At 35.9% G+C, this 13,059-nt stretch overlaps 2 protein-coding genes across 5 annotated transcripts; one reads left to right on the forward strand and one right to left on the reverse strand.

The window, feature by feature from the left end:
* Nucleotides 1-3,417: 3,417 nt before the first annotated feature.
* On the reverse strand, nucleotides 3,418-8,224 carry trip13 (thyroid hormone receptor interactor 13). Its single transcript, XM_004077843.4, has 14 exons — nucleotides 8,123-8,224; nucleotides 7,805-7,891; nucleotides 7,070-7,229; nucleotides 6,865-6,988; nucleotides 6,160-6,215; nucleotides 5,971-6,061; nucleotides 5,813-5,885; nucleotides 5,665-5,728; nucleotides 5,500-5,586; nucleotides 5,265-5,371; nucleotides 4,978-5,131; nucleotides 4,371-4,483; nucleotides 4,224-4,293; nucleotides 3,418-4,156 (listed from the first exon to the last, which is right to left on the reverse strand). The coding sequence occupies exons 2-14, from the start codon at nucleotides 7,873-7,875 to the stop codon at nucleotides 4,061-4,063; spliced, it is 1,266 nt and encodes a 421-aa protein (XP_004077891.1). The 5' UTR covers nucleotides 7,876-7,891; nucleotides 8,123-8,224; the 3' UTR covers nucleotides 3,418-4,060.
* A 5-nt stretch (nucleotides 8,225-8,229) lies between these two features.
* brd9 (bromodomain containing 9) lies at nucleotides 8,230-12,934 on the forward strand (the record flags this gene model as incomplete). Of its 4 annotated transcripts, none has more annotated exon segments than XM_023964309.1 (14): nucleotides 8,230-8,400; nucleotides 9,559-9,779; nucleotides 9,859-9,984; nucleotides 10,084-10,213; nucleotides 10,386-10,443; nucleotides 10,937-11,081; nucleotides 11,194-11,304; nucleotides 11,478-11,662; nucleotides 11,815-11,947; nucleotides 12,040-12,115; nucleotides 12,248-12,343; nucleotides 12,438-12,570; nucleotides 12,671-12,782; nucleotides 12,878-12,934. In XM_023964309.1, coding segments are annotated over 14 exon segments (1,632 nt in total), but the record flags the coding sequence as incomplete, so codon positions are not given.
* Between the last annotated feature and the right edge of the window lie 125 nt (nucleotides 12,935-13,059).

Here is a 13,059-nt window from a genome sequence, read left to right on the forward strand (position 1 = left end):
CACTTATTCTACTAGCACACCCTAAATACCTAAAATCTATATAATATATATAATAATATATAAAATATATATATATATATATATATATATATATATATATATATATATATATATATATATATATATATATATATATATATATATATATATATATATATATATATATATATATATATAAATTTTACCTTGTTGGAGATCTTTAATAATAATAATAATAGTAATAATAATACAGGTCCCTTGCAGAAAACTCTTTTTTCTTTTTTTTAACTTCCACATTTATCAATAAACTTAAACTCGAATGATTGAAAATATTCATAACCCTTTAAATGTATCCAACAGCTAACTTAAACATCGAACACAGCTTTTTTTGTTTCATAAAGTTAAATAGCTAGAGGTTAAAACATCTTTTAACTTTAGCATTTTATGTGTCTAGAATCATCTTTTTATATAAAAAATAAATCAATATGATAAATGCAAATTTTCTTAATATTAGTATGTTTGTTTTTGGTGGTAGTAAAGAACTAAAATAATAGTAGGTCTTTGTATCACTCTAAATCAGAACCAAATGACATTTATTTTGAAGTAATACAGTTTGTGTTCTGGTAGATGTTATTTTTAACTTAACTGTCTGTTTCCAGGTTTGGCGGCTCTATAAAGCTGATAACAGGAACGTTTCTTGTGATCAAGTAATTGTTTTTAAAAATCAATATTGATGTTTGCAGTGAATTTATTGCATTTCATAGTTGCAAAGTTGCATAGAAGCAACCCTCTGTTTTGATTAAGATTTCAATCAGACCAAATTATGGAGCCTCTATCCACTCAGTTCATCTTCATAAGAGACTTTATGCCCATCCCTGTCCTTATGACAGGACAACATGGGAGGCGTACTCCCTGCTGAGGGCAAAGTTGAACCTCCAGTCAACTTATCATCCAGTCAACTTATCATGCAGCTCAAGCAGTAAACTAAACCTGTAAGACAAAATCTTTCTCCAAACAATGCTTTCATCTGATATGCCAGAATCAGCAAGGACCATCAACAGTTGGGTGCTTCAGCAGCAGTAAAGATCCAGCAAAGGAATGATAGCACAGTTGCATAAATACTTCAATGACGCCACTTGTTTCATGGAGAGCCATCTCAAACACAATATATATGTAGAGATTCTTTTATCTTTGTCTATGCACAACAAATGCCAAAGATAATTATTTGTTTATTGAGGAAAACCAGGAAGAACAAGTTATTTAATCTACCAAACATCAAATGCTTCTGGTTGTTTTACTGTTTGTTTTCTTTGGTGAGGTGTTCAGACAGGGCTCAATGAAAGGAATGAACGGGAGTTCATCATGCCAGCCTTCTTACACAATAAAATTACTTTTAGGAGTGATGAAAAATAATTTCTTTCAACTGAAATGCTGAAGAGATGTTTTGATCTCTACATGTGGACATAAACTGTTTCAGGCACTTCATGTTCCATTGTTAAATAAAAAAAATCTAATTTTTGCTTAAATATAGGGGGTGTGCATGGAAAGATAGCTAAAAAAACAATATCTTTGCATTTAGTGCACTGATGCAGCACTACAATACCTTAATAAATGAGAAGTGCTACTTTTCAGCTCCCTCCGTCAATTTGTCTGCTGTATGACTCCCAACAAGTCTCCGTCTAAGTCTCTTAGATCACTGGCTGTGGCTGACAGGATGAGCAGGCATTTGCATAGCTCTTTCATGGCAGTCTTCTTTGATCCTGCTCGCAGTTCCTAATTATCACCGTTTCCTTATGCAGAGAGAATCCCAGGATTCTGCCTATTTTTTTTTTTACTTACAAGCTACCTTATCCTTTTCTTCTTTCTCCTACACCTTGCAACACTCTGCTTTAATGGCTAACAAATGTATGGGGCAGAGAAATGTCAATAGACCTTAGAAACAATAGCTTCAGATGGTTTGATTGGAGCTGGAAACAGACACAAAGCTGTGGTTGTCTTTTTCAGGGAAATTGTTCGTTTGGATACAAGTATGGGTTTATGATCAAAGGCTGTTATGAAGATGAAGAGCTGGAAAAACCCAGACAGTTTAAATTTTATGGAGTTTCATTATGTGTGTTTTTTGCCAGGCACAGGGATTATTATAGCCGTAAAATTTGAGAGAATTTTATAAATGTAATCAACACAGTCTCAAACTTTGAACTCAATGTTAATCATCATCTCAGACAATGATATGTTGCTTTTCTCCAAGCACACCTTTCTAAATAAATCTTTCTTTTGAATTTGATTCTGGGGCATTTGAGGTATTTTTTTTGGTTGCTTTGAACGACTGGACAAAAGTTGAAAGAACAAACTTTTATTTTTTTTTCACTTTTTGAACAGCTTGAAACTGTAATTAAATCCTGTAACAATGAGGCTTTTCACTTTTAATCTTTTAGTAGCTTGATTGGCTTTTAACAGCTGCCTGTTTGGATAGCCTTCTGTCAAAAAGAAGAAAAAAAACATGCCTCCAGAAAGAACAATTATGGTTTTATTTACCATCCCTTCAGCTCTCCTTTTGCCCACTTTTCATTCACGTGACTGCTGATCAGAAAAAAGTTAACTTTTCTCACAAAAATTCAATAAATTTAAAAACGGGTCAAACATTGTGTCTAAAAAGAAGCACTGTGTCTGTAAAGGGATAATTAGCCCAAATGGCAATTATACGCCCCGACTCAAACATTTCCGATAAGTGGAAATCCTATTCTGAGATGGCTTTGAATAGTTTATAACGTTCCTTTTATCTCCATGACAGACTTGTTTAAAAGTTAAATCCAAGCCATCAATCCTTTTTCAAATTAGCCAAGAGAAGTCATTGAAAAAGTGACAGTGATATGTCAGACGATGCCTAGAGCGTGTTCATAATGATGAATTCATTTGTTTGCTTTCTTTTACATTCAGGAACAGCCCACAGGACCAACCTTTTGAAGTGGAATGAAAAAAAAAGCATTGCCAACAACAAAACAAAGGGCGCATTGTTTCAGCAGCGAAGCTGACATGCAAAGCAGCGGTGCGTTCACAGAATGCAAAACATGTTCATAGGAGCTTTGGGGGTCACTGATCTATTAATGTAAACTTTGACATTTTCTTTGAATAGAAGTTTCTTTCTTCAAGTTTACCATTTATCACTAGAATCATGAAGCAGGGGCCTGAAACATTAAATAAAGTTAAAAGGAGTTGGATGTCTAAAAGTACCAACAATTTCCATTAAATCAAAAAACTTTTTTAGAAATAATACATTTGTTTGTCATTACTATTTGGAATTGTTGCCTTTACTGTGATCAACACTGAACTATTACTAACAGACTGCAATAAAAACCGTGCTACTGATGTGTAGAAGTACAACAGCTACTGTGCGCCACCAAGTGGTGCCATATCACAGCACCATTAGAGACACAAGGATTAAGACATTTTTTTATTACAATGTTATATATAATATACAGTGAACATTTGAACCCATACAGTAAAATAATGTTTTTCTATTATAAAGGCAGAAATTATAAACAAAACAAACATTTTAGCCACCATTTCAACAATGCATGCTTGGGGTATGTTCTTAACATGAAGAGATATTATGCAGACATTTATGACAATTGAAATGAAAAGCATGCCAAAAATGAATCAGGTCAAATGCCAAAAAGAAGACTTAAAGACTTAAAATGTCAAAAAGCTCAACGCTTTTTAGAGATTTTTTGTGCATTTTAAAGGAGTAAGAAGAAGCCACTTAAATCCCTTGAGGCTCACAACTACCCACAATGATAGTGGAAAACAACTGGCATTAACTAGTGCAACGTTGCTTTACCATTAAACAAAACCCAACTGTCAGAAAATAAAGTTACAGTCATCTTAGTCCATGTTTGTGCAAACACAAACAACATTTTGGCCTTTTAGGGCCAACATCAACAGAACTTGACCAAATCCTTTGTTATGGGCAACAAAAATGCAAAACAAGGTTTAGTTCATGTCTGTCAAAAGAACAGAATAAACCGAAGAAACGACAGCTGTAAGGCGGACGCCTCACAAGCCTTTGGGGTGCGTTAGAAGTTCAGACACCGTTGATCAGATCAGCCTTTTCCTCTCTCTGTTTGTCCACTGCATGACTCATGGCATCCAGAAACTGATCAAGAGTTACAGCTGGTGTCTGTAAAATAACAAAAGAACATTCAAAAATGATAAATGCCCATGAAACCTAAAAAGCAAATGCTTACCTTGACAAAGAGTGCATGGGCTAGAAAAGGTAATTTCCTCAGTGCTCTTCCACTCAAGCCTTTACTTTTTCTAAAAAATAGAAAGGAAACGGCATCAGAGGGTGTTGAGCTTGTGACTTGAGCCATCTACACCATTGGACACCTTACTTTGCAATGTCCATTAGCCGCAGGCTGTGTTCAGACACCTCACTGTTAGCGAAACACATAGTCTCCAGCTCATACATGGTAAACAGCGGCTGCCGGGGGCAGATGATCTGGCACTACAGACGGAGAAAGAAATCAAATATTAAAATGCAGCAAAAATAGTTTTTGCAGATCCTTCATTTCTGTTTACAAGTTGGATTTTGGTAGATATTTATTATATATTTATTGAAATGTATTTGCCTTTAAACAGCTCTTCATAGTAATGATGGTTCATGTAAAAATATTTTACATTTTAATCTCAGTGGTGGGCGACAATTTTTAAAATGTCGCCGTTTTCTTTTGATTTGCAACCTAAGAAAAATTGATGGAGAATTTAAAATGAATTCAACCACAAACCAGTTTAAGAAATGTACTCCCATTACAGCTTAAATAACTTTACTATAAACTGTTTAACGATTCTAATTCTGCAGCTCTTTGTCAGAGCCATCAGCAATGCAAAAACCAAGGTGACCTTAAACTAAAAGACATTAAAGTTACTTTGTTTTTATTTCTATTTATAAAAAAAAAAATCTTAATGTTTCCAAGTAAGCCTCAAAATCAGATATTTTGCCTTCATTAGCTCCTCGAGGCAAGAGAGGAAGATGTTGTAGATGCCTTTCTCAGACGGAGGTCCGATGTACTGCTTGATGTCAGCTCTGTCTACAAACGCCAGGTCAATTTTTTCTGTCACGTTGGATGTTGTGAGGATCACCACGTTCGAATGTCTATAAAAAAAATGAGGAACAATAAAAAGGAATGCATTTCCAGGTAGTTTTCTGAAACACAAGAGTGAATCCAAATGACTCGAGTTTCACACGATTTGAGAAAAGACATGAAAGTGGCGCTCTGATTTCTGACCGCTTGATTTGGTCGAGCTGAGTTAGAACAGAGTTGACCACTCGAATGGCGTCAGATGGCTCCGTTCCTGCCTGGCTGGCATTCCTGGCAGCAGTCAGACTCTCCACCTACTCACAACACATCAGGCCATTAAAAGCAGTGGTGTTTGTTAACAGTGGACACCTACACAAGTAAACAGAAAGCCAGTCCACCTATTGTTGATGCTGACAGTTCCTTAACGTCAGTCAGATCTTACCTCGTCTATTAGAACAAACACAAGAGCTTCTTTGTCGTCAATCAGTTCTTGAATCTTTTGAAACATCTTTGTGACCAACTTTCCACTCTGTAACAAAGAAGTGACGATTAGCAGAAAAAGGGTTTACATGATACACACACACACACAAAAAAAAGCCAGGTGTACCTCTGAGAACCATTTTGAGAACAAGCTGTGACTGTTGATTTCAATGAACTGGCCATAGGAATACCTGCAAGGGCATGAGGTTTAGTGAATGAAATAAGCAGGGCTTGTGAAAGCGGAAGCCATATCAGTGAAACAGCAACAGTCTTACCGATCGGACAGCCGGATCGACAGTTTCTGGGCGAGAGCTTTACACAGTGATGTTTTTCCAGTGCCTGGGGGTCCTGAAGACGCACACGAGCACCATCATTTCACAAACACACACATCTGTTTGCTGTAATTACAAAAACATTTGAATAATGAACTTACCATGAAGCAGCACAACGCGATTCCATGAAATTAAGTTGCTGTCAACATTTTTGTCAGAGAAGTAAATTGTTGTAGTGACATAGTCCAGAAGCTGGAAGATTACAACTTTAATATTCAGTAAAACAGTCATGAGAGGAAAAACAACCAGTTGGTACTTTAATGTTGGTAAACTACTGCTCAAATATTTACCTTTGATTTGATTCCAGTCTCATAAACAAGACTTTCCCAGATTCCATGAAATTCAGCTGTTAGAAAAAATGAAAATTTACTAAAATGCAGACAAGATCCGAACATTTTGCTAGTAGAAGATGGAGGGATAGCCCTTTTGCCTATTATTAGACAAAAGAAACTACAGTATACAGTTTTTCTCTTTATAAAAAGGTATAAATGAGGTTAACAGGTTAACACTACCTATTACAGCAATGGCTCAATCTACAACTGTGCAAAACCTGTTTGCAATCTTGATGGTTGATATTAAATCACAGGATTTAGCTGCACAACAGGTTTTGATCTTTTTTTAAAGCTGAATATTTGAATCCAAACTGACCAACATCTCATTTAGTAAACATTCACTATATGAGATAAAGGAATAGTTCTTATAAAATCTTTAAAGGAGTACTTCAGTTTTATTCATTTTTTTAATTAAAGTGGTGATGTTTTTTTTTTAAACAGCTTGTCAAGACGGTGAAAAACCACAGTAAATAAAGAAAGAAATGTATGTATGTTTCCCCTTTAGGTGTTTGACACACACTGTTAAAAGAAAATTATAAACAGATAAGCAGCTGTAATAGTTTGGTCAGTTACAAAAGCAGGTCTCCAATGTGTGCATAGCAGTTCATGCAAGGAAAAGTAAACAGGGACTGTAAAATGAGTATAACAAATATATTTAGTTACCTGCTGGCAGCAACCAATGATTTGCAGCAGAAAGCTCTTCCTCCTCTAAACTGAGCATGCTCGGTCCATCTTCATTCAGTGTAAAAATGTAAATAGAGACAGCGCAGCTCTTTAAATCAAGGGGCTGCGACGGGAAAAGAAAATTAGGCAAAAATAAGCAGCTGCCTACAAACAAAGCAGTCAAAATCACAACAGAATTCCCAACCTGTGCCATCATCTCCTCAAGGTCAAGTATAGACACAGATTCCACATGTCTGGAGAGGAACTCATCATCAAATTCTGTCCATCTGTAGTTTCCGAACACCGTCCTGTGGCGATTCAGCAGTGTTTGCACACGCGTCTTCACCTCAGACATTTTGGCAGTGCTGGAATACAAACAAACAAACAAACGATCAGACAATGCATAACGACACACCATCAATGCACACTGACAACGTGATTATCAAAAAATGTTTTTGTTTACATCAAGACAAGAGACAAATGCAGAGATTTTGTTAGTGACAGCGTTAGCATACTATTTTTTTTAAATTCTTTATTAACAAATATTGGACATACAAAATACCAAAGCTTTAGCATACTATTTAGCTGCTTCACAAATGTTACTCCAATGGAAAAAAACACACCAGAGAGCAAGATGAAACGGTTTAAAGCTGCATAAATTTAAATAAAATATATAAGGAAATACATTTCAGTCTATTGGTAGTTGTATTGCACTTCCTTAAATGCTTGAACCTTCTGAGCTGATTGTATATTTGTAATAAAATGTGGTTTTCATGGTGTTAAAACAAGCAAGGTTTTTACCACGAACTACTATGAATTTACTTGTCAACCTTAATATCATATTAGCCAGTGCCTCTGACACCCATCTAACTGTAGTTTCGCAAGATTATAGGGGGAAATTATATGGATTTAATTTAATGTTTATTGTGGCAGAACTCACCTTAGAGACTTCACGTGCACTTCTACGTTTATTTTTTGTTTGACTGCCACGTCCATTTCATCCCCGTCCATTCTTGGAATGCTTAATCTAACAAAAGAACAAAAGTTAGACATCTGAGACACATCTGACAGACAGGCGAAAACGTATTTCATACAGTTACTCCTTCCTTCACTAACTAAGTCAGCTAGCGTGCTGTTCTGCGTTGCTAATATTGTCATCAGCTATGCTTTATTTAGCTAATCATTGATACAATACTGTCACACTAACAACAAAAGTAAGATTAACTAAGATATTTATTTTATCAAAGAAAGTAATTACATCAGTCGACGTTAGAAATCTTTAAACAACCGCGGGCCTCAGAAAACCGGTTAAATCTTGCGCGCTTGTCTGTTGAACCGGATGTACTTCAGCGAGGTTGGAATGTACTTCCGCTTTCTTCTTGTTGATGCTAAAAATTGAATGATGCTAACGTTGTTGTCTTGAAACGATTTGTTAGCCATCAGCGGAGGGTTAATCGAAGTAAAACAGGAACTTCTAAGACGTAACCATGGGAAAGAAACACAAGAAACACAAACCGGAATGGATAACAGTTGGTGGTACCTGCTTATACAATTTACTTTTAGCTTTAGGCGGATTTTTTCTTGTTGCAGCTAGTTACGTTATGTAGCCTTCTTAGCTGACGGACTTCTGGAACCAATGAGAGATCTAATTATTAGCATTAACTGTCCTAATAATTAGCTCATTTTACACTTTGATCATATTTACTGAGGCATCTATGCATCTTGATGACATGTTTTGGAAAAAATGCAAACGAATAAATAAATAAAAAGAAAAGAATCATAAATAACCATTTGCTTTGCAGTTCTCTTCAAACCAACATAAGTCAGGACTAAACTATTACTATAACCCCACTTAAACGGCAAAGAATAACATTTTTGAACAACGTTTTATTAAATTTACTAAATTGCTTTCTCTCATTCTTGTAGATTATGTTCATTTTTCAATTTAAACTCCTCAGCAATAATAGCAACTTTCTTTCTCTTTCGGCTTTTCCCATCAGGGGTCGCCACAGCGAATCATCCTTTTCCACCTCACTCTATCATGGACATCTTCTACCCTAACAATAATAGCAACAAGTACCCTAAATTGTTATAACAAAGCAATGTATCACGTTATTAACATTATAATTATTTATACCCGAGATGCATTTTTAACTCACTAAACCTGATTTTAAAAAAAACAAACATTTTTGTTGAGTTCTTTTTAATCGTAATATTGTCAATGATGTATTAAAACCTTCTACTCTAGAAATGTCTCATACATCATACATTTCATGCATTATATGTCGTGTTATAATTCCTTTTGGTCAGAATTAATCCAACATGTATATATTATTACATTCATTCATATTTTTCCTATACATCAAAATAGTATTTCAACTAAGTAGGTAAGGTATTTCAATGAAATATTACATTATGACTATTGACTAACTTGTGCAAAATTAACACCTGCAACCAAATCCAGTTTGGAAAATATTATTTGAAATGTTACTTTCATTTACAGAAAAGGGGTTTGAATAGGTCAACAAAATAAAAAGCCAAACCTGTTACACTTATCTTAAAGAGGATTTATGTAGGAAAGCTGCAATAATTAAATACCTCTAGAGATTGGCACTCTACTTTTTTGTGGTTTGTGTTTGTACTACGGGCCTTCCCTATCCAATTCTATTGTAACTTTCTTTGCCTTTGTTGTAGATTTTGAGGACAAAACCCTTGAAAAGCCCCTGAAGATCAAACTCAAAGTTGGTGGAAGTGAGGTGACAGAGCTTTCTGGTTCCGGCCACGATTCCAGTTACTATGATGACAGATCAGACCATGAGCGAGAGCGCCACAAAGAAAAGAAGAAAAAGAAGAAGAAAAAGTCTGAGAAAGACAAAGACAAATATGTGGATGATGAAGAAAGAAGGCGAAGGAAGGTCGGTACAAAGAGGAACTGTGGTTTCTGTTACTTAAACTGCTTGGTAGTTAAAATTGAATATAATTTTAACCTTGCAGGAGGAAAAGAGGAAGAAAAGAGAAAGAGAGCAGAGTGAACTGGAGGCAGCAGCTATGGCTGATGCAAGCGTTGGTGTACCTGTTGAACCATTCACACTGCCCAAAAGTTTAAGTATTGGAATAGAGGTAAACAAAAAAAAAAAATCTAATTTCTGAGGTTATATCTTTATCTACATCTTTAAAAAAGGATTTACGGAGTGACAAACATTCTCTATGACTCCTTAGCCAGATGAGAAGAAGAGGAAGAAAGAGAGGTGTGAGGTGGAGGATGAGGTGGAGGATTTTCACCCCACCGTGAAAGTAGAAATCGAACAGCAAGCAGATCGGCCAGTCAGAGCCTGTCGCACTCAACAAGGTGAGTGTCCAGGATTCCTTATCAGTACATGAAATACCCATTTAAATATTCAACATATGCATAAACATCAGTAAGTGGCTGTAAGTTTTGGTTTTTAAGTCTTGTTTAAGTCCTTTTTTGGTTTGATGTGTTTATTCACTCACTCATTCACACTTTCTTTTATCCAATGCAGAGAATGAGTCTACCCCTCGTCAACAACTGCTGGAGCACTTTCTGAGACAGTTGCAAAGGTAAGGAATGAAGAGTCACGTAGTTTCAACAAATTCTTTAAAACTATACTCAGATGTTGAAATCTTCAGAAATAAACATTTTAAAATGATGGTAGGAACTTATGTGGGATGGACTGTTTATGTAGGTTTTGCATTTCATATATAGTTGTCGCAAAACGCTCATATCAATTAGATTTTCACTTTGTGAACTCGATGACGTCATATTCGGCGTTTAAAAAAATAAAGAAAGTAGTGAACATGGTCTCTGAATTGCTTTTAAAATCCAGGGCACTAGATAGTCCCACACTATATAGTTTTTCAGTAGTTAGGGGATGGGGTAGGGATTTGGACACAGCCTTTGTTTTTGTTTTTCTGGTCAGTCTCAACAGGAGAGAATTACCATAGGTATCTTATTTTGATGGTTTCAAACTGGAAGATGCACTAATGCAAGCTTGAAAAAGATTAAACCTTTGAAAAATTCCAAAATATGTCATGGCATGTCATTCTTTTCCAGGAAGGATCCCCATGGATTCTTTGCATTTCCTGTAACTGATGCAATTGCTCCTGGTTACTCAATGATCATCAAGCATCCCATGGACTTCAGCACCATGAAGGACAAAATACGAAATAATGAATATAACACGGTGACAGAATTCAAGGTAGGAGAATCCCATTTTCAAAACCAAGGTTGGAATGTGGAATATTTGTTTTGACAAGGTTAAGCTCCAAAGAGAAAATATGAGAGAAAATATGTTTTCCACGTCTCTTCAGGCGGATTTTAAACTGATGTGTGACAACGCCATGGTATACAACAGACCAGAAACCGTCTACTACAAGGCGGCTAAGAAGCTGCTGCATACAGGATTCAAGATGATGAGCAAGGTATGATGTCAGAGAAGTTTTCAATTGCGTCCTAAACTTATAAACAATATTTAGTTACATGCCTTCATACGTTATCGAGATGTATAAAATAATTGATCTATATAGAGTTAAAGAGGTTGTTCTAATCCTTTATGTTTTTGTTTTTAAATTTTTGGTTATTACCTTGCGCTTAGGATCGGCTCTTGGCTCTGAAGCGCAGCATGTCTTTTCTGCAGGACATGGATTTCACTCAGCAAGCAGCCATATTAGGAGATGAAGACCTGACAGCTGATCTCCCCCCTCCAGAAATGATCCCCATCCCTGCAGAATTAACAAAGAGGTCGAGGAAACAACCAGTCAAAGACAAGGAAGCCATCAGGTGTTTCCTTTTAGTTACAGTAATGATACCGATGTTGTTTTTATTTTTTAAGTTCAAGTTTATGATCAAATGGAGAAAAAATGTTTTGAGAACTCATTGCTTCTGTTAAACACTTGCAGTGACATTGTTATTCTATCATTTTTCTTGTGAAGTTACATGTTTGAACCAGAGGGAAGTGCTTGCAGCTTCACTGACAGCACAGCAGAGGAGCACGTTGTGGCTCTGGTTGAACATTCAGCCGATGAAGCGCGGGACCGCATCAACAGATACATGCCGAACTCCAAGGTGTCCCATCACTCTCATTGTCATATGTGGGAAATAAATGCTAAGTTTATGAAACCCAGAAAAAAAAACCAAATCCTTTTATTTTTTTCCAGATGGGTTTTCTGCGTAAAGAGCCTGACACTTCTATTTTATATACTGTTGTAAATCAGCTGGATCCTGATGCAGAAGGTTGGTGATTTTTTATATATATATTTATATTTTTAATGTATTCCAAACTCTTTTTTTTTTTACCAATGTATAATTTACTCCATTTGTGTCACATAATAATTATGTGTGTTTTCTTTTCTTTTTTTTTTTCAGAAGAGGAAACCCATAAAGTGGATTTGAGTTCTCTGTCAAATAAGCTTCTGCCTGGATTAACAACACTGGGTTTCAAAGATGACCGCAGACATAAAGGTTGGTCTTTGTGGACTTGTACTGTTTTTGAGCTTTTACAAACACTGTTCTAAACAGATTCTTTCTGCTTTTTTGCTTTTCTTGGTTGGTGCAGTGACTTTTCTTAGCAGTGCCTACAACACACAAAGCCTTCAGAAGAACTCCGTCTTCCCAGACCTGCAGTCGGACGAGACAGATATGCTATACTCAGCTTACGGAGATGACACTGGGGTACAGTGTGCTTTGAGGTACCATAGTGATTATTCTAAAAAAAAAAAGTAAATATAAATATTGTTAAAATGAAATCTAAACTTGATTTTCTTTTTTTTACATTTTTTCTTTGTAAAGCATACAGGACTTTGTCAGAAACTGTGGAAGTGCTACCAAGCTCTGGGTTGATGGACTTCTGGACAAGATGACAGCAGGCGATCACTCAAAAGCTGTAAATCAAATTCGACAGGTACAGGAGGTGGTTTAAGTTCAGGTTTTGTGTTAACAACCTTCTACTCTATTTCCCTTCTCATGTAATTTATGAGGCCTTGTTTTATCACGCAGAAGAGAAACATGATGGTGAAACCGGATGAAAGCAAAGCCAACATGTGTGACATGCAGGTGATCTGCATTTACAAAAAAGATTAATTGAAATTTATGTATACATACCAATTCAGATAAAGCATATTTTTGTTTTTTCTCGCTGCTTTCTTTGTGTGTTTTCTGCTGGTTGGGTGTTTCTGTTT

This window comes from Oryzias latipes, chromosome 16, assembly GCF_002234675.1.
Source record: "Oryzias latipes chromosome 16, ASM223467v1".
Taxonomy (NCBI): domain Eukaryota; kingdom Metazoa; phylum Chordata; class Actinopteri; order Beloniformes; family Adrianichthyidae; genus Oryzias; species Oryzias latipes.